The sequence below is a fragment of the Astatotilapia calliptera genome, chromosome 8 (genome assembly GCF_900246225.1).
Source record: "Astatotilapia calliptera chromosome 8, fAstCal1.2, whole genome shotgun sequence".
NCBI lineage: Eukaryota > Metazoa > Chordata > Actinopteri > Cichliformes > Cichlidae > Astatotilapia > Astatotilapia calliptera.
Window position 1 is genome coordinate 11,027,785 of NC_039309.1, and position 25,242 is coordinate 11,053,026.

The 25,242-nt window shown below is 37.8% G+C and overlaps 2 protein-coding genes across 5 annotated transcripts; both read right to left on the minus strand.

Annotated features, from left to right (window-relative positions):
• Positions 1–1,011: 1,011 nt before the first annotated feature.
• LOC113028307 (cadherin-related family member 1) lies at positions 1,012–15,828 on the minus strand. 4 transcript variants are annotated; one of them, XM_026178474.1, is made up of 18 exons: positions 15,589–15,823; positions 15,342–15,344; positions 15,049–15,144; positions 14,547–14,692; positions 14,404–14,454; positions 14,047–14,136; positions 13,818–13,904; positions 12,482–12,598; positions 10,896–11,039; positions 10,730–10,808; positions 10,501–10,601; positions 9,250–9,453; positions 8,459–8,611; positions 7,644–7,808; positions 6,909–6,976; positions 5,365–5,593; positions 4,437–4,691; positions 1,012–2,433 (listed from the first exon to the last, which is right to left on the minus strand). In XM_026178474.1, exons 1-18 carry the CDS (start codon positions 15,647–15,649, stop codon positions 1,891–1,893), a joined length of 2,592 nt encoding a protein of 863 aa, XP_026034259.1. In that variant the 5' UTR covers positions 15,650–15,823; the 3' UTR covers positions 1,012–1,890. The 4 variants fall into 4 exon arrangements, with proteins under 4 accessions (XP_026034259.1, XP_026034260.1, XP_026034261.1 ...); XM_026178477.1 differs by lacking the exon at positions 1,012–2,433 and adding an exon at positions 2,875–3,074 and having other exon boundaries at positions 15,589–15,828; XM_026178475.1 differs by lacking the exon at positions 15,342–15,344.
• A 3,396-nt stretch (positions 15,829–19,224) lies between these two features.
• ghitm (growth hormone inducible transmembrane protein) lies at positions 19,225–24,740 on the minus strand. The gene is made up of 9 exons (XM_026178478.1): positions 24,619–24,740; positions 24,184–24,345; positions 22,955–23,057; positions 22,244–22,355; positions 21,990–22,131; positions 21,684–21,792; positions 21,283–21,471; positions 19,964–20,135; positions 19,225–19,852 (listed from the first exon to the last, which is right to left on the minus strand). The coding sequence occupies exons 2-9, from the start codon at positions 24,313–24,315 to the stop codon at positions 19,765–19,767; spliced, it is 1,047 nt and encodes a 348-aa protein (XP_026034263.1). The 5' UTR covers positions 24,316–24,345; positions 24,619–24,740; the 3' UTR covers positions 19,225–19,764.
• Between the last annotated feature and the right edge of the window lie 502 nt (positions 24,741–25,242).

Consider the following 25,242-nt stretch of genomic DNA (forward strand, 5'->3'; position numbering starts at 1 on the left):
TGTGATAGCAGCAAGAATGAAAGGGAATGTTTACAAGAGGGGTGTGAGACCTGCTATGATGTTTGGTTTGGAGACAGTGACCCTGACAAGAAGACAGGTGGTGAGGCTGAAGATGCTTAGACTTTAGTTGAGAGTGACTAGAACGGACAAGATTAGAAACAAGTCCATCAGAGGGACAGCTCAGGTTGAGCAGTTTGGAGACAAAGTTAGAGAGGCAAGGCTGAGATGATTTGGACATGTGCAGAGGAGGGATACTGGAGATATTGAGCAAAGGTTAGACAGAAGGAACAGAAGAAGACCATAGAGTGGAGGAGAACATACTCATGATTGGCATGTCAGAGAGTGCTAGGGATAGGATGGAGGTAGACAACCTACCATCATAACCCCAATAAGCTCAACAATTAACCCTTGTGTGGTGTTCATATTTTTGTTACAAGGGTTAAAAGAAGGTAAAGACTTCTATGCACTGGTCAAACCCATGGCTACAACTGTACTGGAATTTGGACATGGAAAGGGTGGCCACATGTTACCACTTACTGCTGTAGTATTAGTCATGGTGGTTCATCGATAGCCAGGTTGAGTTCCACCCTCAGCCATGAAAACAGTGACATTTACATTAGAAATTCACAACAACAACAAGAGACTAACAAAGCACAGCTGCTATAACATTGTGATTTACATTACATAACAGACTGACATTAGTCCCACGCTTGTTTGCACTAGTGATCCCTCCCCTTGCATTGCTATGATCTTCATAAGGCAAGATTAACCATAAAAACTCTAAGTACCAAAACATCAAAATTAAGCGCTGTACTTAAGCCAGTCCACTTAAGCCAATGCATTATTTGCAGTGAACTTTTCAACTATGGGGACAGTGTTGCTGTGTAAAAATAATGTATGTATTGTTTTCTTTATTTTAATCAGTGTCTTAGTTTTTGTGTCTTTACCACAACCCCAAAAAACTAAAAAACTACATCAAACCACCAGGACGAAATTGAGCACAGACCAAGATATTTTTGAATATTTATTCAAAATCAAGACAGTACAAAGACAGTACAAATATGTTACTTTGAAATACCAGGCAAGTGTTATTTATATGTAACATATATAGTTTTTCTAAACTTATTTACAATAGTAAGCTAAGATAGAATCAAGAACATCATATTTCTTGCAGTGATGACACTGTATTTGCCTACATTTGAAGGCATTTAAAAGTAACCTGGAAAGTAGCAGTGCAAAGACCCTACATTTTTGACACTACATTTAAATACCCATATGAATTAAGTGTCCAAGCAGCTTATATAAATAGTAATCTGAGCTTAAAAATTTCAAGCATATGACTGATTTTTATCAACAACATCCTTCAAGAGGAGTTAGACGGTCTAATTTTGACTTTGCTGTATTTACTGCATCATGATACAGCTGCGGTTTTGCCATGTTTACAGTGCTGTACAATTAAAATAGATCCACATCCACTTTTATAAAAGCATTTTCTACAGTTACTCACTCAACAAAATAAAAGCAAGATGCTCTTACTGTGAAAACCTACAGTGGCACATTTTCATCATACAAAAGAGCAACTTCTCAGCTTTCAATTTCTTGTAATGCTTCTTAATGTTAAAATGATAATCCTCCTCAAGATGGCAGTGTGGTGAATTATCTAGTACTGTACTGCTGACTCAAGCTGTCTCCTGTTTTTATCTAAAGCAGGTCAACTGAGAATACACTGCAGCCCACTTCTATCTTGTCTTAAGACATAATTATGTAAACCACTCTCTTCTTTTGTTTGCTTGTAAATAACATAAAGGTAGGCTCACGTAACCTCATCATCACACAGAACTCGGATGAAGTGAGTTAAGAGCCATCAAAGCAGAGATTTGTGCATTAAAGTTAATAATAACCTTGGTTGTTCTCGTGTATTTTCTGCTCAAGCTTCATTTTAAGCTCCGACACTAAAGCAGAGCTGATGTTTCCCTCCTTACGGCGGCTGGACTTAGCCTTCTTGGAGCCTTTGGATGCCAGTGCGCCAGATATTGTTGGGACTGCACGCAGCCTTTCATTGGGCCGCACGTTAGAGGGAGGTGGAGGCGGAAGACAGGGAGCAATGGGAGGTGGAGGCTTCAGCCGGGGGCTACCTGTCTCCTGCTGGAGGCTGCTCTCCGGGTTGGTTATGAGGAACTTTTCTCCAGGGTTGGTGAATTTGATAACAGGTATCTTGAAGGTCCAAGGCTGCTGGTCCCTGGGTCGCCTCTTAATGATGCGGCGTGCTGGCATGATCCTGTTGGACTTTGAGTTGCGCATGTACATAGCCGTAGAGATCAAGACAGTCCCTCCTACCAAAACACTAATGATAAAAGTGACCATGCCTAGAGCTTTTAAAGGATTGTCCCTACTTTTCATTAAAAAGGCTGCCATAGGCCCCTTGAGAGGAGTCTGTAAAAGAGCAAAAATAAAACAGTTTGAACCTGAATTCCAAGTATTTGTCAAAAGCATGCAAACATGAAATTGGATGCCAAAGCACTGACAGAGGAGGCCCAAACAACATGTCTATGAACACTCTAGCACTTTCACACTCGCACCCAGACATCCATCTTCTGCCCTACAATACAGGAAAGCTAGCAACTACATATGTCTCTAATGTTTAGGAATGCGTCTGGCAGTGCGATGCATTAGGATTTCTCTTTGACTGACGAGGGCTAAACAATAATAATGACCAGTTCATGGGACCAAAAAAGTTTGTGGAAGTAAAAATAGTAAATAATAAAAAAAGACTTTTCTTTCAATGTACACCGGTACTCTTTTACAGACCTAACCCAGCCAGTAAACATTATTTTAATGTTCATGAATGAAAATGAAGGAGAGGCATTGGTTATTTCTCACTTGACTCTGCGGACCACTTTAATGTAGTTACTCTCAGGGTTGATTCTGGACTTTTTCACTGCGTTACAGTACAGGATGGTGGATATGCAGATTGTTAGTAAAACAAGGGACGTGAGAATGCTCAAAAAAATTCCAAAAACAGTCAGCGGACGCTTGCTGAGGCCCATGAAGTATGAAACAACTCGACCTTTTATCTGAAAAGCACGATACACAACACACAAACAGAACCAAAAACATCATGGAGAGTGAAATAATGGATTCAGGATGAAAACACAAAAAGTATTAGAAAAATATGGATCAATGCAAATGAGCAAAAACTTCAAAGGATAATGCTAATGTTTATATCAATATTTCAAAGATCAAAATGAGTGTGAATTTTTCCATCAACAAGTAAAATGTGTAGCCATGACCATATATACTCACTGGCCACATCATTAGTCACACCTTGCCAGCACTAGGTTGGCTTTGGCTCTTTTGCCTTCATAATTGTTGTAATAATCCAAAGCATACATTCAAAAAGGTGCTGGAAACATTCCTCAGAGCTAAGTATTGATTTGATAGCGTCACACAGTTACTGCTGATTTGTTGGTGTCAAATCCAAGATGCAAATCTTCTGCTCCACTATATCCCAAAGGTTCTCTATTGAATGACTGTGGAGGTCATGACCAAGAAACCAGTTTGAGATGATTTGAGGTTTGTGACATGGCACATTATCCTGCTGGAAACAGCCATCAGAAGATGGGTACATATTGGCCATAAAGGGATGGACATGCGCAGTAACATTACTCGGATAGGCTGTGGTGTTTAAACAATGCTCACTTGGTACTGAGGGACCCAAAGTATGCCAAAAAATTTCCCCACATGATTACACCACCATCACCACCACCAGCCTGAACTGCTGACAAGGCAGGATGGATTGATGCATTCATGTTGCCCAAGCCAAATTCTGACCCACCATCTGGATGCTGCAGCAACAATTGTGACTCATCAGTTTAGGCAACATTTTTGAGTCTCCTCTTGTCTTATTTGGTGAGCCCAAATGATTGGCTGATTAAATATTTGTGTTAACCAGTAAATGAAAAAGTGTAACTAATGAAGTGGCCTTTGACTGTTCAGTGGATCAAGCCCAGAATGGTTAAAACTGTTTTTTTGTCCAAATAATTTTTTATGATAAAACTTTGTTCTGAAAGGGAAAGCTACAAATTTAGAGTTAATTGGTTTTAAAACTCTGTAATAATTCATATTTAAAGCCACAAATTAGATTGCATTCAGAACCTGATAGTCCAGTTAGTATTAATGGATTTTTTTTCACTTCTTAGTAGGAAACTTTATTGTTAGTTCTGATCTTTAAATAAACTATAAGAAATTACCAGTGTTATCCTTTAAAGTAGATGAACTTAGTGAAATGTGACTAGCTGAAACAAGGACGCTGATTTAGCAGAAGCATATAGTAGCATGGCAACAGTCCCTATTGACTCATGTTAAAATGCACGTCTACAGCTCAGCTCTGGGACAGGAAGCACTGCAAGCATGCTCCGAGTTGGAACAAGTCTTACCGCCTCTGTGATATCGATGTTGACCACAGCTGTTGTGCTGAAGGACGGAGAGCCTCGGTCCCTGGCTTCGACCACCACAGACCACTTGCAGTCCTTCTGCTTGGTGATGTTCTGTACAATCTCCATAGACTTAATATAAGGCTTCAGCTTGATCTCGCCAGTGTCAGCATTGATGTCAAATGCATTGTCAGGATCTGCGGTCATGATGGAGTATTCAATGACGTTGTTTGGAGACTCCGCATCTTCATCCACGGCCTGTAAAAAGCATCATGCATCAATAGCGTTTAGTTAAAATGTAAACGAATAAATCTTTATTCTTAGGCTGTGATGTTTCTGTAAAATGCATTAGATTTGACATATTGCATGCAATATGTCGTTCTTTAACCTAGCTTTGGCACATATATGCATACATTTTAAGATGAGTCAATTTATCATCCGTATACTTGGCTATGGAATTGTTGTTTCCCTATTAATAATTTTAATTAGTCACACTGATTACTTTATAAGAAGTGTTTTAAACCAGGTATTAATGCAGAATATCCACTGCAGGCTTCAGATTTTCCTTAGATTTGAAATCAAATTTTATTTAATTTAGTTACACGTTTCTAGTTAATCCACACAACTGAATACATTTTAAACAGCTGTTTTTTGTAGTCTTTATCAGAAAGGCGCAAATAGTGTTTTTTGTATTTATAGCCATGGAATATTAACAAATTTAGAAAGCTCTACACACCAAAATCTTAGTCTTTTGATGCCAAATTATGCAATCATAACTTTTCTAGAACCAAAGCTCAATACATTGAATGTTTACTGTTATCTAAGCTCCCAAAACATTCAGTTTACAACAAAAAAGCTGAAACTTGGTGAAAGTAGAATCACAGATTAAGCTAAAAGAGACGAGATAGATCAATTTCAAAGCAAAATGTACCTCTATTTTGACAGGCGTGCCAATAATCATCGTCTTCTCCACGAGCACTTCATCAAATTCTGGCGCGTGGTCGTTCATGTCAGTGACTGTGACAAAGACTTCAGCCAAGCTGTACTTCCCCTCTGAATCTTCAGCCTTGACATAAAAGTTGTACTTTGACCTGACCTCTGCATCCAGGCTGGTCCAGGGCTGTGTGGTGATGAGGCCTGATGAAGCGTTAATGGAAAACCTGCAGTTCAGATCACACAGTGCATGAGTCACAACCACAGATGTCCATTTAGCTTCATCTCAACTAACCAGGCGTTTCTAATACAGGCATCGTAATTCACAGCTCAAGTGACAGATTTTCATTGCTCCCTGTGAATCTCTACATGACTCACACTTTGCTATAAAAAACAACTTTACAGCCATCGTTGGACAGACGTGTTGTACTGTAAGGCTTCAGATGTTAATCCAGTTGATTTAAAAAACGTGTAGGAAAAACAAACTTGTACATTTTTGCTGCTTATGCTTATTTGTTTGGGTGAAAAATCCTGAACCCTGATTTGCAGGGAGAATATGTTTAATGAGTTGCTTCCTTAAAGACAGATCTCCAGCATATGAAATGCATATGTACATCTGTAGAGAAATATTGATTTACACAATAATTGCCAAGTTTTTTTTTTCAATTTTGTTCTTATTGTTATACACTGTTTGTGTTTTCTGAGGATCTGGAACCACAAAGCTTCTAACTATTTTGTCATTTCAAACATTGTGAATGTATATTTGAGATTTTCAGACTTTCCAGAGGTTGTTTTAAAGTGATCACTAATCAGGAGAGCTTGACTATACCCTGTAGGGCTTAATTTTTTTTACCACCTGTTATATTTCTCTAACCTAAAAACACATTCATAACAATTTCAGGGATACAATAAGGAATAAATACTTGCTCGTACACACAGCAGGTTTACTCATTTTAAAGCTTGCCAGGAGCTTTCTGAGTGCCTTCTAGTTCAACATTGGGCATGCAGCCATTTTATTCAGCAGACTTTTCTGTCTTGTTTTTCGCTGTGAAATTTCACAAGTTTTCTTGGAACTGATAACTTTCACACAATTAACTCAGGTTGCAGCCTGCAGACAGGCATAAATTCTCACTTTCCCTTCGCTGTATGTTGCCTTGCTTCTCAAAGCTGCCGTTTCTGTGGCTCCAGCTGTCACATTGCATATTAATTGGCTCTGCCTATGTGAGATGGGCCAGGCTCTCTATTTTTAACCTACCAATCCAATTAGGAGATTAGCCAGCATCTTACAGCCATTTTAGAGCGAGCTGTTTGTGCAGCAGAGGGGCCGATCAAACCAGTTTCCCGCTTACCTCTTTCATTAAAGACACAAAGATGACTCAAGACTAGTGTCCTGCTGGCACTAAACACCCTGAGCCTCTGAGCATTTTTGACTCATACTTTCAAAATAACTTTAGGCTGTGAAATGCATTTTGTGGAAATGCCAGAATTAAAGATCTGATCAGAATGAACCTAAATTGGCAGCAATGAAAGGTTTATACTCACAAATCAGATCCTGATCCATAAATCGTATATTTGACTTCACCCCAAGACCCGGAATCTGGGTCGTTTGCCTACAGAGAAAAAAAGGAAGGCGATTATACACCTACATACTCCTACATACCACACATACATACTCATGCTTACACAACAAAATATTAAAAAATTACACTTTAAAAAATTTTAATTACTTATTTGGAAAATTACATCATAATAGTGTATAGATATGTAACTTAAATAAATATGATTACTTTAAGGTGACTGAAAATAATTTATTGTGTCATTTATTTTTACTAAAACCCCCTGTGGACAACTAGATAGAGTCTTAAGCTCATATACAGTGTGTTGCGAGGGGATGTTCAGCAAGCATCGGTCAACATGATTAACCTTGAAGCAAAATTAAGCTTTTTACTTCTCACTGCTTAACTTGGACACATTGCCTGGTTGCAGGGTTTCTACAGTATGATGACAAGCAAGGGACAAATGTGCCAATATATTTTTTAATAATCTCCCTCGATGAGGAGTAACATAGGACATATGCCAGATTGTGACATGGAGATAACAAATTTCATAACCAGGAGTAGCAAACTGAAGCAAGAGAGCGCTAAGCCTGTTTTTGTCTGGCACCAATCTGCTTTTATCTAATGAACTGTGCTGAGCAATATGCATTTAATAGAGGAAAGATGGATTATATAATCACTTTGATCAGGTTAAAGCTGAGTTTAACTGTGATTGACTCACTGTTACAGATGAAACACTGGAGCCTCCAGGAGAGTTCTCAGGGACCCTGGCGATGTAATACTCAGATGTGAATTTAGGGATGTTGTCATTTGTGTCCAGCAGGTTGATCACTATGTCCGCTGTTGCGCTGAACCGTTCGGGAGTGTCAATCTCCACTGCCAGGAGCTGCAGGAAGACACACTCAGAGTGATTAAATTAGTGCTGAAAGCTTTAGTCAACTCATAATTTTTTCAGGCAATTTTTGTTTTTTGTTTTGTGCATTTTATGTTCAATATAGGTATTTGTTGTGCCTGAAAATGAACAAATAAATGAATGAATAATCAATGAGTTCATGGATATACAGATATCTAAAGCCACACTGGCTACTCTGTGAAACTGTAAACCAAGCAAAGAAAATATTTTCAGATTTGATTTATGATTTTTAAAATTAATGTCACTGCAGTCAGTGAAATAAATCAGAGACTTGCTAGGGCGCTCATGTTGTTATTGCTTATCTACAGTCATATTGATAGATGGATTTCTAGCCTGGGTCCTTTACAAAGCACAAATGATTGGAGTAAATTATCTTTGTGGCAGTTTACAAAAGGTGAGCTATGTATTTATGTTGCAACATTCACAAAGTATTAGTATACAGGCAAAGCTTAAGTTAATGAAAATGCAGTTAATTCATGGGCTAAAGCCATTAATCAAAATCATATTTCCTAGTAACCAAAAGAGATTACCCACCCAGTAAAATAACTAACAGGATTATTTCTTCGACACTTGTTAATAATAACGTATTGTAATGTTGTAATATTGCCCATACGGCGCCTCACCTTAAAAGAGAGAGTTGGCCCCTTTTCATAGTCGATGCCGGATGTGTCTTCCACAATGATGGTCACCTGTGCTTCATTCAGGACTGTCTGGGGAACCACACGAAGCACTCGGCTCGGCCCAACTAGCCTCAGTTTAAATTTGGCATTTGCTCCCTAAAAATGTCAGCACAATACAGAAATCCATTACATAAACTCACTGGTTCTTTTAGAACGCTTTTCTACTCTACCTAAGCACTAAAAGCGCTTTATACAACATGTCTTATTCACCCATTCACACAAACACTTTTTTATGCTTAAGTGCTTTCTGACATACATTCATACACACTCACACGCCATTAGATGCAACTTGGGGTTTGCAGTTAGCCCAAGGATTTCGCATGCAGACTGGAGCAACCACCAACTTATTATTAACATTATAACATAACTTGTGCTACCTCCTGAGCTGTTGCCACCACATAAATAAGAGTATAAGAGTGTCATGTAATGCTACATGAGCTATTATAAACAGGTAGAGGAGACTAACCATGGTGGCATAGTGAGTGACATTTTTACTTTCAATACTTTTGCTGGATATTTGCAACTTTGGGGCGGCATTATTGCACAACACGTTTGTTTTCACATATTTAGTTAACTTTGTACGTAATTTCTTTAAATGGATCTGTCAACTGGCTAATATTCTTTAAATTTTAATATTATTGCACCACCTTTGATCACAGTTATTGATTAGTAATAGCACACTGCTGCATGTCCAAGGAATGAATCAGATATTTGCAATTTGGGAATTCATGTACCTGATCAGAGTCGTTGACTGTGATCTTGAAGCCACGGAGGATCTCCCCTGCAGGTGGATGCTCATACATGGTGACTTCAAATTTGTTCTGTGGCCCATTTTCTCCATAAAAGGTTGGGGGATGGTTGTTGAGATCAACCACACGGACAGTCACTGTGGTAACATCATAGTCCTGGAGCTCATTGTTTGGGCCTATCTCAGATGCCTTCAGTTTAAAAAATACACAAGTAAATAAAATTATAGTCAATGAGAGTAAGAAGCACCGGTGAAAAAAGGTTTTCATGGGACTCTATGCAGTCCTGTTAAAAACTATTCCAGAAGCAGAAGAAGAAGCAGCAAGATGATTCTAATCAAATGCATTTATTTAACCGATCATCAGCGAGACCACCTCTGTACGATAACAAGTTTTGGAATTTTGCTGGTCTGGAGCATTCAGGTGTATGTTAACACAATGTAGCAACTTTCCTAGGAGTGGACATCCCAGAAAATACGCCCCAAGGCCGGGCAAAACCTGACAAACATGTTTTAGAAGGTTTGCCAGAGGAAAGTCTCTTCTGTCTAAAAAGAATATAGCAGAACAGCTTAGGTTCGCAAAGTTGTGTCTGAAGAAACTCCAAGACTTCTGGAACAATGTCCCTTGGCTAGACAAGATCAAAGTGAATGTTTGGCCTTAATCCACAGCACTACATCTGGTGAAAATCAAACACAGCATATCATCACAAACACCTCATACTGTGAAACACGGTGGTGGAGGGGTCATGATTTGGACTTGTTTTGCAGCCACAGGACTGGGACACCTTGCAATTATTGAGTCAACCATGAACTCCTTTCTATACTTTCTAGAGTCAAATGTGAGCCCAGCTGCCTGACAGACAAAGCTTGGCCAAACTTGGGTCATGGACCACGATGATGATTCTAAGCACAGCAATAAATCTACAACAGAATGGCTGAAAAGGTAAAGAATCAAGGTGCTGTAATGGCCCACTCAAAGGCCAGACCTAAAACTGATTAAGATACTTTGATTGGCACTTAAGAGAGCTGTGCATAAACAAATACCTGCAAACCTCAATGAACTGAAGCAATATTGTAAAGAGTGGACCAAACTTTATCCACAACCATGTGAGAGACTAATAAAGTCGTACAAAGAAAAAAATCTATCCGTTCAACTTATGGCTGCTGAAGGTGGTTTCAAAAGCTACTGCGGTGAAAAGTTTCTTTTAAAAATGAAGATAAGTAGAAAATAACTTGTTACCTTGACTTTGATTTCATACAGCTCATTTTTCAGCAAAGATGGAAAAGTTGTCAGGGTGATGCAACCACTTGTGCTATTTATGTCGAACACACCATCACTACCTGAAAGGTGTTGATAGAAGTTTTGTTTGAAATCTGATCATAATCTAAAAGAAGACACAGTAACACACTTTTGCCTTACAAACAAGCAACTAAATCTTGCACTTTTCTCTTTTTGCTATTGTTCTTACCATTAATAATGGAATAATGTATCGGGTTAGGATTGCCTTGGTCACCATCTTTAGCGTACACTGTGTATATTTCAGAGCCCTAGAAGTAAAAAAGTACATCAACACAATGGAGACAAAAGCAATAACTGAAATCAAATTTAATTCAGTGAATGCGACAAGAACTTACAGGAACAGAGACCTCATAGATGTATCCAAAATATGGTGTTCCTACAAAGTATGGAGGCATGTCTTGGGAATCAATAACATTAATTGTTACTGTGGCTGTGGAAGTCAACACCTGATGCTTCCCCTTGTACTTTCCACCTCCATCCTGTGACAACAACAAGGTAAAAGCAAAGTTACCACATGGCATAATTAGCTAACCCTTTATATTTAATCAAAGACATGGTTAAGTTTATTTTACATTTGGCCATGTTGGGATTATGGGATCTCTGCTACATGTTATCTGTCACAACAGCTTGAAGCCAGCTCACAAAAAACACTAAAAATTTAGTTTAACCAAAAATATACATTTTTTTAGTATTCTAACCTAAATGCTATGTTACTTGCACTTTAAAGAGATGTCTTGCTTGAAAAAGTTAAGAGTTTGTTTTTTCTTAACTTGCTAAAAATCACAAACTGCAGAAAGAACATGCATAAGATTTTAGATACATGTTCATGGTTTAGTATAATTTTAGAAGCAATTATTGTCTGATTTGCCACTTTAGTTCAGTGCATTGAGCTTGTGACCACGTGCCATACAACTGAGATCTGCTGGCCCGGGTTCGAGTTCAACCCAAGGTCCTTTGCTGCATGTCTTCCCCTCTTTCTCTGCCTCTGTTCTCCTGTCCTATCTTCACTGTGTCTATCGACTAAAGTTGAAAAAGGCCAAAAAAACCTAGGAAAAACTTGCACCTTAATAAAAATCAAAAGTTAGGCAATGAAATTCATTTTTAATTGGGAACACTATAATATAATATTTTTTATACATCATAGCTTTACCTTTTTAATAACTGGATTATCTACTAAATGTTACACAGCCAGGTATTTAAGTAGCCAGAGCCGAGGCTACAAAAAATAAACTAGCTCTCACCACCAACTATTATTCACAGTGATAAATTATACTTATTTTTGGGAGCAGGACTTTCAGTGCGTCAGCAGACCAGCAACTTAAAATCTCACCACTTCCCAACAGATTTTTTTTTTAGCTCCCTGTTCCCCTTTTTCACTCTTTGCTTTTCTCTCACCCAAATCAGTGAAGGTAAAACAACTTTTACTCTGAATCTAGTTCTGCAGCAGGTTTTTTTTTTCATATTAAAAGGAAGTTTTCCTCTCAGTCACTGCAATGGGTTGCTCATAGAACATAATTATGTTATGTGTGTATTTAGTATAATGTTGTTTTTGTTTTTGTTGTTGTTGTTGTTGTTTTGTTGTTGTTGTTTTTTTACAATATGCAGGATTTGGTTCTATATGAACAAATTGTATCAGAAGGAATGTTATTGATAAACTCCAATAACTAATTTTTAGATTTTATGTAATTTTCTACTTAGAATTAAATAATTTTAAACTGCAATTTCATTTATCTTTTTTAAACCCCATGATTGATGCAATTGCATGTCAAAAATACATGACTTTAAAGTTGAAAATCCTTTACATTTGAGGACAGAAATACCTGCAAACTAAGCTACTTACTGTGTTTACATGTATTAAGACCATTTGATTAAGCAAATAAAGGCACAACCCAAATGTAAAAGTGTCACAGTGACCTCTCACCTTTGCAACTACTGTCACAAAATGCGTTGGTGTGGTCTCAAAGTCCAAAGTCTCACCAGGTTTAACTCTGAGGATCCCACTGTGTCCATCAATGGTGAACTTGGTGAATGGGGAGGTCTGGTAATATAACAGTCACAGTTAATAAAGATAGTAGGAGTGCTTTATTTCGACTTAAATTTAGCAATGAAAACCAATAAAGCTAATTCTGATATGGTACCGATCAATTTTAGCCTGGCTCATTTTAACCTTGGCATTTCAGGGTAGCTTTGTCTCACAATTGACACATGGAGACTAACAACCACTGTGCTGTCAGCTGTTGGCCCAGACCAAACCTAAGCCCCTATTAAGCTTTCAATGCCATGCTCAAATGTAATTGAAATTTAATCCACTAAAGTAACACGATTTCCAGACTGCTCTATGGTATGAGATTAATCTTTCCCTGCATCACTGTCCCATCACTCATATGCCCTTTTCCTCCCTCCATCACGCGCAATGCTCGTGATGTCAGGTCGACCTCTGGTTATCCCTGAGTGTTAGGGTCATACAACGCTAGTTAAAAGTGTTGCTATTTGCTTATTTTGCATTGCAGTCTTGGTAATAAAAAATGTAATTGATTTTTAAATGGATTGCAAAGCAGAAATTGAATCAAACCATAGAAGAGCTTAAAAAAAAACCTAGAACAAACAGAAAAATTAAGATATGAAAAAAATGAAATGCTAAAATTATGAAAAAAACCCAACTTGTTAACAGTTTTAAATACATTTTGGGCTCTAAGAGGATAAAGGTGTTGGCAGACTTCAGGGAGTATTCCAGGATGTGAGAGTTAAGAGAGCTGAAGATGTAAAGAGGTGTAAAGCTATAAAGAGCCCTCTCTGTGATTAGTACTCTCTTACAATCAACTCAGTATTCATCTGGACGCCATGTGCAACGCGGCTAAAAAAAGCTTTAACTTTAGCCTAGGTTACACTGGGTCACTTTTCAGCGCACGTGCTGCCGTAGAAGCCTAGCTGCTATATTTTGGAGAGTGCTTTTTTCTGACTGATGGCTCAGTAAACATAGATGCAGTAGCCAGAATTAATCAAGTATGATATTTGGATCTTTGTGCATTATATAGTTTCTAATTTGTGATATGTGGCTGGCATTTTTCACCTGAGTTTAAACAAAACTTCTTAAAATTCACAACAGCTTCTTTAACGTGCCTGAATTTTACTGGTGACTTTGTGCATCTTTACTTCAATTCAACTTCAAAAATATTTGCAATTTGGGAGTTACTACTCAAGTTGTTTTGAAGTTGCCATGGTAACAAAAGCACATTACAGTGAGGCTGTGAAGTTACCTGTAGATAATAGGAAACACTTCCTCCTGAGCCCATATCTTTATCCACTGCTTGGACTCTGTAGATGCTACTTCCTGGAGCAGTGTCCTGGGAAAGGAGCAAAAAGTTCAATAATTTTCAAACATTATTGAATTTTGATTATTTAATTAGTTTGACACTTTTATTACATTCAGGAAAAAACACTCTAGAATGCATGCATGTAACTGTATAGTTATTTTATATAATATACCTCTGGAATATCAATAATAAAAGGCAAATTTAGAAATTCAGGTGGCTCGTCATTGGTATCCGTGACAAAGACTCTCACTGTCTCAACAACCTGAAACACATGTGAAAAGCAATTACAAATTTCCAAAACAGCTGCTTTTGCTACAGCTTATTAAAAAAATGACATTGTTTGCAGAGAAATAATCTAAATAGCGATCAGAGAAAATGTCATGATGCACAGTTAAATAGATTTTACAGGCTGTCATGGCACTTTTTTGAAGTACTATTTAATCCTAATATTTATGATAGAGTTTCCAGTTAAATTGCAGTATTAAAATGTGACTGTAAACTGAATTGCACTGTAGCTTATAGAGCTTACTTTATTACGGCCATCCGTTATGCTCACGTGCACTGAGATTTCATCTTGTTTCTATGAAAAATAAAGATGTCACATCACTTTGAGCCAAAGTGGGGGTTTTGTTTGTGTGTTTCCAAACCAGGAGTCTTTATTAAAATGCTTACCTCTCTGTCGAGCTCCTGAATTAGAGTCACATTTCCTGACTTTGGGTCCACTCTAAAATATTCTGTAGAGCCCTTTTCAAAAGCAAGACCATATCGTACTGGATCTTCCTCCGGATCTGTGCCATTCAAGACATATATCTGTGTTCCTATGAGAAAAGAACACATACAGGGACAAAACCTTTGAAATGGGGCAGAAACGTGACATGTCTATATGCAGCACTAGTGTAAAAGGCACGTTTGACAGGTTAGGTCAGATGAGCCTCTACCCATAATGTTTTCTTCCCGTAAGACTGTGATGTACGTCACAATCCAAAAGATCTTATAGCGATTAGCTGGAGCCTTAGCACCATGTGAGATCATTTCATACAACACTTAGGCACTTAAAACACACATCTCAAACTACACTAAATGTAAAAACATGCTCAAATTATACCAAACTTAAAAATATTAAATTATAACAATAATAATTTTTAAAAAAAATGTAATTTTACGGGAGCCTTACCAACGGGTGTATCCTCAGAGATGCTGAACAAGGCCATATTTCCATTTGTACTGCTGGGACCATTATCGTAAAAATATGGAGCATAGTCTGATTGCCCTTTGTGATAAAAAAAAAATAAGAAAGAAAAAGACGATTCACATTATTTGAGCAGAAGAGAGATATAAAAGAAAAACAATGACCTAATCTAAAAGGAAGCTGCTCCACACACTGTACAAACCCCACAAATGTCTCTCACCACATCAAATTATTTTTCTCCTTAATTATTATTTTACAGTGAGAAGAGTTGCACTCACTTGCTAACAAGGGCAGGAATTGAAAGCAGGGAGGAGAAAAGAGTTAAATTAGAAATAATAAGGCTGTAGTATTAAGACCCAGACAAAAACGGCATTGCATGTTGAAATTTATGAAGTACAAGCAACATGAAAGTCCACACTAAGACAGACATGCCCTCTTCTGTGTTAGAGGATTAACCAGATAAGTGCGAGGCAAGAAGTCTTAACCACACACAACAAAGACAGTAAAAGAAAAGCAGAGCCTTACCCGAGGTGAAGTGAAGCATAAGGAGAAACAGTAAAGCATGCGTTTTCTTTTCTTTCTTCATCCTGGTGGGGAGGTAAGGCTTGGCTGGCTCATGTGGAAGGCTTGGTGGAGGGAAAGCGAGCAGTGAGTGTCGTGCCCTTCTTGAAGCGTCTCAGCAGGCTCAGAAGTAGGAAGAGGCTGGGACAGCGTCTCAGGCACTAATCCAGTGACGCATCCCTTCTCTCTGCACACATCTTCTACCACATTGCTCTCACTCCAAATTCTCCTGGATCATTGAGAGACGAGAGTTCAAGTTTCACACAATATGGTGTGATCATCGCACCTCGCCACACATATGACAGGCGCACACATGAGGCACAGAATCCATGTTTAGTCTGGAAACATTGATAGGAAATGTTTGCAGCTCAGATTTTTGTTTGGTTGTTATTATCAGCGGTTTGTTTTGTCATGTTTTTTTGTGCTGAGACGGGCCACCTGGCAGGTCACTAGGTTTCCTGGGGAAAGTAGACTGCAAGATCTAAAGAAAGCTTATTGGCTGTAAGTGCATGAGTGCAGCTAAGGCTAGTGTTGGTAAATGAGCAGGCAAGGTTGGCAACAGCGGGCAGTTTAGGCCACCTTGGCTATATGTGACTAATGGGCTTGTTAAAACCCTATAAATAAAAAGGAGAGAAGCCAATCACACCATGTGGGCGAACAAAAAACAAAAACAAGAACAAATAAAAAATAAAATAAATAATACAAAATTTAAACTGTAATATGTCCTTCCGGTATGAATTACCAGCAGACAAATCAGGCGAAAGACAAAGCATAATGCTCGATTAAGAAGAGCTGATTTTATGAAAGAAAAAAAAATTGACACTCTGAAGAGCAGAGTGGAAAAATCAAGTATGACGTTTTGAGCTTGCAACCTTGACAACAGTTAAAGAGAGAGTTTTGCACCATTTCATGTCATGTGACTGCACGTTTGCCTGTCATTTGAGCTACCGTGTTAACTGTATTCCAAGGTGTAGAGTGTGCACTTCCTGTATTCACAGGTATAAAAATAGTCCCTGGCTGAACATTTTCATTTAAGGCAGAAAAATGTTAGAGCACAAGCATAGAAACTCAGCATTATTAATTAGATCTCCTACATTCACAATAATAGATGTACAGTAGCATTATATAATTTTTTTAATTATATTTTTCTATTTTAACATTTTGATTAAAGAGCTTGAGGTGGATTAACCAGTAGAAAAACATAAAAAAATTATTCTGATAAGTACCACTGTCAAATACCAAAATAATATAATATGAAAGAAAAGATCAATATGCATATGCCCTATACTGCATTATATTACTGGATCATTATTATTTATAATGAATTAGTTTGTCATTCTAATGTAGCTGAATATGATTTTATTTACTCATTTTGTGCATAGCTTATAATAATACTAATAATACAGCATAGAGGCCTTTTATTAAATAAATGGTAGAATAATTAGTAAATAAAGCTTTAAAATAAATTCGATGGAGTTAAAAATGTGAATCAAACATTCAAACAACTAACATTAAATAAAAGCACTTAAAAATGTCAGTAACTTCGGTAACTTCTGTTAAAGCTGTAACTTCTGTTAAGTAAGTTATCTATCTTATCCGGTGGTGCTGAGTATTGAACAATTCACAGTAGTCTTGTCCAGTGGCTTTTGCAGAGGAGATAACTGGGGAGGGGCTATACCACCCCATGCCACACCCCTGGACATAGCCCCTGCTTAGAGAGCAATAGACCTAACAGATGCCATCCTTAGAGTCATGCTGCTTGCTTGAACAATCATGTTTTTTAAAAACAAAACACTGACAACAGAATAAAAATAGCACTGATGACGCATCAGTTTCTACCGTGTCACGGGTTGAAGTGACAAAACGTCCAGCACAGATTACTGTCATCTGAACTTTTAATCACAAACTGCTTCATGCCTATTTTATGCAGCAACAGCCTTGGAACTCTACCAAATATTGGTCATCAATCTGAAAATGACTGGCAGTCACATATCCCCAGTAATGGCAGGTTTCTGCAAACTGGAGCTTTGTGCAGGCTCATCCATTATTGCCCTCTTTATCCCTCCCATCTGTGGGATTTTTCAATACACAGTATATATGAATCATACGTGTCCTAAACGTGAACATTATGTGAGATTTAAAACCATGCCTGACAGCTGCGTGCGCCACGTGCATGTGCTTTAATGAAACACCTGCATATTTACAGATGTTAGCATCTGTTGCAAGTGCCCTGGTTTGAAGGTTTAATTTTAGATGAACAGCCAGATGGTACACAAGAGGATTACTACACTAAGCCTTTGTCATCTGCTGCAACACGCTGACTGTTTATAGGGAAATACAAGGTGGACTCCCGCTGGTCTCAGTCTGGTCTGAAGTGGGGAGAGCTAAATAAACATAAAAATATTTAAGTTTGAGGTTATTTAGTTGCAATTTTTTTAGACCACAGTTTACACCAATTAAATTTACAAGGTGCCCTAAGCTTGTTTTACAGGTCACTGAACTTTATCGCTCTGACTTACTGCACCGTCGACACGGCACGTAAGCACAGGTGTTACTAAGAATAGCAGCATTTCATTGTGTACGAGTGCACCTGTGGGCTGTAACAGTAACAGAAACTTCTAGAAAGAATTCAACCACGGTTCTACTATTTATCCCAGTGTTTCTGTAAAATGTAAAACTGAATATCTGATTTTCATTGCACTGGATCCCAAAATTTGCTTTGCTATCTAATAACTTTAGTCAAGTGACAGAACATGTATTTTGGAACCTTAAATAGAAACTATAATCCTACTTAAGAAGAGCAAGTTTTAGAATGGTCTAATCTTAAGGGCTGCAAAATTTGAAACAGTCACACAGCAAAAGATCTATCTGTGCATGTTCATGACTCTCTCCCCCCATATTTTTCATAGCCGCATGAATTTGCATGCTGTCCAAAGGAGGGACATGTCACTGTGACAACCAAGAAACCACAGCTGTAGAAAAACTGTTGTATTTTAACCCAAACTGATCTTTTTCTAAACCTAAATGAGTAGCTTTTAATTCCAAAACTCCACAAAGCCATTTCCCAACACTAACCAAGTTCTTTGTTAATGTTTAAACTGAACCAAGTTGTTTTCAGTGCCCCAACTAACATATTTGGAATAAATAAATATAAAATACAATGAATGTTTGAAATATGGAACATGCCATGAAATTCATATTCTGAATGAGCAATCAACAGATTAGAGGTCATGACAATTTTACAAACTGCCATGACAGTGTGTACAGCAACGGAAGTAGAAGCACTCCTGTAGAATGTCCTTTTTCAGTATCATACCCTGAAATATAAACCACATATCCATTAATCGATCATAATTAACTCGTAATTACTTGATCAAAACAGTTTATTAATATGCATTATTATAATGCATATACAGCACAAGTATAGTTATTTGACTGTGGGCAGTATTTCATGTCACTTAACTAAGTTATCATTCCCAATACGTTATCCAGTGCAGACAAAATTCCAAAAAATCTCCATCAGCAACATGTGCCAAAAACATCACATGGACATATTTACTTTGTTTAAATTACTTTTATTCCCCCCCCCCCCAAAAAAAAAAAAAAACACATTACGAACCTCTTTAACCCATTACATAAGTGCTATACCAGAGAATTTCTTCAGCAATTACATCCAGCACAGTCTGTTTATTGTACTGTGAATGTGGACCAATCTATGGTTGACATATGTGGCCTTTTGGTTATTTTGTGACATTTTTCTGTATTTTCACTCCAAATAAAACCTGAAACACCACCAAGTGGAAATAAATAGAAACCAGAGAATAATACAAATGACTTCTGAGGGATGCAAAATTAAACTGACAGATTTAACTCATCTGTTAAAGCGCCCCAGGATAAACCAGATACTTTCAAAAATCAAAGTAAGATCTCTGTGTTATCTTCTTTACTTTGACAGGTATCTTGTACCACACAGTGCAATCCACATCTTTACATGCTTTCAAAGCATTCATGTTGATCTAACAGTTAGATAGGATTTGTCTCTATAAGATAACATCGGTCATCTGGTTTATGCTGCTAGCAGTAAACATGCTGTCTCAGGCTCCGTGGAAGATAAAAGTGAAGCTCGAGTCATGATGGTGTTTACTTCCTCCTGCCGCTACCGCCGTTAGCTAGAATCATCACCAGCCTGATGAAAATATTCAGTGTGTCCATGTAAATCCCCATACACCTGTAAGATTAAATAAATGTATCAGATCCACATATCGGTACAAGTAGATTACCAACAATAATCTTCAAAACCAGTTATTTTTAGTGTACTTTAATTCCTGAAGTGACTTACGCATTGATAGGGTCATATTTCTGTACGCCATAGAGTGGGTGTGTCTCCGCCTTCTTGATAACCTTCTGTGTATCATAGAGGAGGAACATACTGAACAGGACCAGGCCTCCATAGATAGCAATGGAGTAGAGCCCTGCTCCAAATGCTGAGGTGGGTGGCAGGAACATTGATCCTGAAGAAGACAAAAGAAAGTTCAAATTGAGTCTGACAAGTACAATTTCTGTGCAGCTGTCAACTAAAAGTTACAATATAGAAAACTAATAAGTAGGTAATGATACAGCTCTAATACTGCACAACACACATATGCGAGTATGAATCTGATGTTTGGCTGTAGCTTCTGTAAAAACATTTGAAACTTGTAGCTGGCTGTCACAGACGTTAACTTGGGAGATTCAATTGTTAACCACCTTGCAGTTATTTATACATTTATATTAATTCATAAATATGTCTCAACTGCAAAGTGAACTGAATTTTGAAATAACTTCTGTTTTGCTTTTCTGGACAGAGACGCACACTATCCACCCCATTTTCTATTTACTTCTTATACCCAAACTACACCGTAGGTGTACACCTTCTCTTACAAAGTATCCAATAAGAAGATACGGAGAAGACTGAGAAAGCCCTTTTACAGGTACATTTCCCAATATACATTTCACTTCACCGACTCCACTACGGTTTAATTTGAACATATGCGTTACCCCTGACAACACACAAACACTGTGCTATGTATTACTTTTTAGCATTTAATTACTGTATAGTATTAAAATGCATTTCTACACAAAAATGATATCTACTGTAATCTCATGGGAATCAAAAATCATTTGGATGAAGAAAGAAAAACTAATTTACTTATCAGATTAGGTTTTTAAGCTGTATTTATATTGTCATTATGAAAATGTCAAGCTTTGTGTGGTTCTACAGGAACAAAAACACAATAAATACAGTCAAAATCCTGCATTCAATACTTTGCTTTAGTCTTAAAGCATTTAGTGGAATGATGTGCATTTAGAAATTGTTTATCATAATATAAGTACTTCAGCACAGAACCACTTTGATGCAAAAAGGACACTGCTGTTTAAATATGTGACACCCTATAAATAGAGTGCATTGCATTAGGTTGGAGATCAGACTTTCAACAATGACAAAAAACACAACAACAACAAAAAAGCAGCCGCTCCCTTATACTTTTCAATGAAACCACAGAGTGAAATACAAAGATAATATTATCAGGAACATTTTCAGCCTGAATGCTCACTAGCTTGTAATACTCATAGCTATCTATAAACAGGATTGATGAAATAAAAGTGCTTTATACTAACCAAGAGAGGAGGCAAACACCACTCCAAGTCCAACAGCCAATGGCCCTCCCATATTGAGGAACTTCTCACTTGGGGCACACATTGCAACAGTAGACAGACCTCCCACGATGCCCGCGGTGTACCAGGCAGCCCTCACCATCAGAGGCCCTCCCAGGAGAGTGAGGGGGGCAATCACAGCACCCATCACGCCTTATCAATTATTGAAAAAAAACAGTTAAAAACAAAACAAAACGATTTCTTTTAAAAAACAAATGATATTAGTGCCATCAACTAGTGTATTGTTGAAGCAGCTTTTTCCTCTAACCTGTTCTAAGCCTGCCTTCTAGTGTTCACCCAAGGCAACTACATACCAGAGACAACAGGGCTGAGAAATTTCTTAAAAGATATTTAAAAACACAAACCTGCGTGGAGCATCCAAGCAAGATGTTTTGGCACTGGGCTGTGCTCATATGAAATTGACCTGACCAGCATGCCCGCACCAATCACAGCAGCAAAAGTTGCTCCAATTGCCTAGGTGGGAACAAACAAATCATCATATTAATAAGTTCAACGGAAAAATTCAAGCACATCAGATAAACTACGGTTTAAAAATTGGTATTTGACTAAACAAGCTCTGTAATATGTAATTCTAAGGTTAAAATAATAATGGTGCAGTGGAGTGAAGACCATTAAAAAACAAAAAAGCAAGCAAGTATTGTAAAGCTTACCAGCCAGGATCCTCTCATCATCAGACCCATTAAAGCTGGGGTCCTACTCACAGCTACAGCTGACAGAGCCGTCAGCCCAACACTGCCTGCAAAGTACATGTAGGTAGAGTGGATCCTGTCCTTCACATACTGAGGCCAGATCCTGTACAAAGATGAAAAGAAGCCTTTAGTTTGTATGATACCATCACTTTTCTACTGGTCTGCATTTCAAAATAAAATTCAAGTGCTGTTGGTAAAATAAATCTGTTACTCACATTGCTTTCTCTATGGCACCGATATCATTAGCCATGCCAAGTCCATAATAGCACAGAGCTCCAAGGCCAACTGCTGCACCTCCAGCCAGTATCATTCTCCCCATGCTATCGACTTCAGACACAACACAAAAATCATTTGAGACACAGTTTACATTTTTGCCTCAGAGGAAAAAAGATTTACTATAACAAAACCATTTCAAACCATGAAATCTCACATTTTTCTAAAAATGAAGTTGCATTGCAGGATTTACATTTTAAAATACTTGTTATTTATCTAATACTGGGTTTTGAGTCCCACCCCCAGCCAATTAATCACAGGTAAGACAGTTTTTTTTCTCACCTGAATGTATGACATATGGTGTAAACAGTATGTGATAATGAAATCTCTTGGTCCCCTTTCAACACTTGTTAAATCATCTATCAGAAACCTTGGGCTAACTTTTGATTCCACTCTCACTTTGGATGTTCATGTCAAATCTCAGGTTCAGTCTTGCTTTTATTACTTAAGAAACATTAATAAATTAAGTCATCTTTGTCTTGAAAGGTGCTATACAAATAAAATTTTACTTATCTATCCATAGACATGAATAACAAAAAATATGTGAAAGCTTAACAGGTCACCCTTAAGTCAGTAGACAGCATAGAATTCAGGCTATATACGAGTAGAAAATATGTAACGGTGCCAAATGAAGTATGTATCAAAGCAGTTACTTTTGATGGCTGTATCAGTGGCTGGTTCAAAAGCTGCTTCCTTTAGCTGGTCTCTGGTTGTCTTTGCACGGCGAAACCCAAACCTGGCCTTTGAGGAATAACCCTGAAAGAAGAAGCAGCAGCTTTACATGACTCTTCAAATGTTGAACATGAGTTAGGGTTTCACACCCACCATCAATCAAAAGTAGGGAAGCAGCAAATACCCAGTTTCAAAAAAATACCATGTTTACATAACAAATTAGAGCAGTGGCAATCTGACATTTGCACTGTTTCTAGTCCAGCTGCAAGTTGCACCCCCTGTGATCATTAAACTTATGACTAAAATTTCTAAGGTGTTCTACCAATATTATCCAAGATGAAAAATTAAGCATAGCTGCATTTTTAGTACTTTACAAAGCAATGGTTTTTAGGCATGTTTTGCCCATACATGCATTGACCTGTACAAAAAAGCATCCTAAATTTTTTTTTTTTATTGTATTGGTTAAGAAAGGCATTATTGACCATCTGAACCAATTGCGTGTTGCTTTGCCGTCCACTCAACTTGATTATAGCTTGCCTCTACCACCTTATCAGACAGCTTCATAAAGTCGGTAGAAGTCCATAAAACTCGGTTCCAATACTATTTTGAAGGCCACAATTTTCTTAAAGCACATATGTTTACTTTCTAGGTTTTTCTTTGGCTTGATTGGCAACAATCGTAAACACCTCCCAATAAACAACGCTGACATCTGTGAAGCAGCTGAAGCCATAACATGCAAAACGATGAAAATGTGGCCCAAGTGCAACCCACAATTGATATTAAAAGCACTGACTCAGGTGTCAGCATTACTGCTACAACTCAGCCATATATGTGGTCCAGATGGCAGGTGTGCCTAAACATACAGTTTATCACAGCTGTCAAAACCAGCACATGTAATAACCCGTGTAAAAAGCCTGACTCATGACATTTGGACCACACAACAAAGATTAGGCCCAAATGTGATGGTATATTTTCTACTGACATTTTTCCTTTATTTTACTTCACTATGTATTAATTGGTGTATAGCTGAGACGAAAGCCCAAATACTTGCCAGGAGGCACTATATTTGGGAAACACTGCTAAAAAGTCTGGCTAATGAAGCATAGAAATGCCACAAAGCATAGAAATGCCAAAAAAGCTGTGTGTGTGTGTGTGTGTGTGTGTGTGTGTGAGTGAATGAGTGAGTGCCTGGCGACAAAGTTTACAGTACCTGCTGGGGCCTGAGCAAGGGTGAACAGGTCTTCAGGATGGGTGACCGCATGGCTGGGGAGCCCTGAGTGAGCAGTGGTCGGAGCCCAGCAAGCGGGAGAGCCTTCAGGCACGTTAGCCTCGCCACCAACATTGTCACGATATATTACTGTCCCGTGTCACTCTAAAACACAAACACGGAGAAGAATTTTTTTGAGAGGAATTCGTGTGACAGAAAGCTGAACTTTGAGCTAAGAGTCACAAAAACAGTGTAAAATGTGCTCTTGCACTAAAAAACGCCACAAAAATTGAGCTAGCTAATGCCGTAATATCATGCGACTAACCCTTAGCCTAACGACCGCTGAACAAACACATATTTAACTACAGACTAAATATGTCTTATCTGTTATATGATTACAACGTTCAAAATACTAAATAGAAAGTAAATGTTACATACCGAGAGAAATGTCGTCTATCACCTTTCCAGAAACAAGACGCCACGGTTTTGTAACCTTCCTGAAAATTCTTTACTTATGCGTCATCACTAAGCGACAGATTTGATGGGAATTGTAGTTCTAACGCAGTGATCCTCAATATTGCGTTAAAGACGTTATACCTTTTAAAGCATTCGGCTGATAAAGAGAAAATGATCTTAATGCGAATAAAGTACATGTAAAATTTCCCGTAAACAACCTGCGGCTGCAAGAGTTTATTCAACAACCTATCAGAGGTTAAGTCTCCATGGCATGACAGTGTTATATAATTTGCATTATTACATCATTGTTTTTTAAAGTTTACTACTGAGAGAGTAATAGCAAAAATGTGTTATGTTGTTTTTAACCGATCAAAGAACAGTTAATTAAAACAATGCATTTTGTTTAGTAATTATTGTCAACAGTTCTTTAGAGGGTGGCATTTTCAGTGTTTATCTCTGATGTGCTCTAATCACACTGCTACCAAAAAACTGTTTATCATCTTTTCTCAGAAAAATATTTTTTTAAAAACCTTTATAAACAACTGAATGCATACCTAACAACTCATTATGATGAGTACCAATCAGATTTCATCACCAATTAAACCC

Bases quoted from the DNA above. Each gene is read 5' to 3' on its own strand.
- LOC113028307 (XM_026178474.1), bottom strand. From the start codon at position 15,649: ATGAAGAAAGAAAAGAAAACGCATGCTTTACTGTTTCTCCTTATGCTT. The intron at 7,809-8,458 runs GTGAGGCGCCGT...GTCTTCCTGCAG, and splicing joins GGCCAACTCTCTCTTTTAAG to CTCCTGGCAGTGGAGATTGA. The intron at 5,594-6,908 runs GTGAGTATAAAC...TCTGAACTGCAG, and splicing joins TATGGATCAGGATCTGATTT to GTTTTCCATTAACGCTTCAT.
- ghitm (XM_026178478.1), bottom strand. From the start codon at position 24,315: ATGTTGGTGGCGAGGCTAACGTGCCTGAAGGCTCTCCCGCTTGCTGGG. The intron at 22,132-22,243 runs GTGAGTAACAGA...ATCTTTGTACAG, and splicing joins GGTGCCATAGAGAAAGCAAT to GATCTGGCCTCAGTATGTGA. The intron at 21,472-21,683 runs GTTTGTGTTTTT...ATAATTGATAAG, and splicing joins TGCTTGGATGCTCCACGCAG to GCGTGATGGGTGCTGTGATT.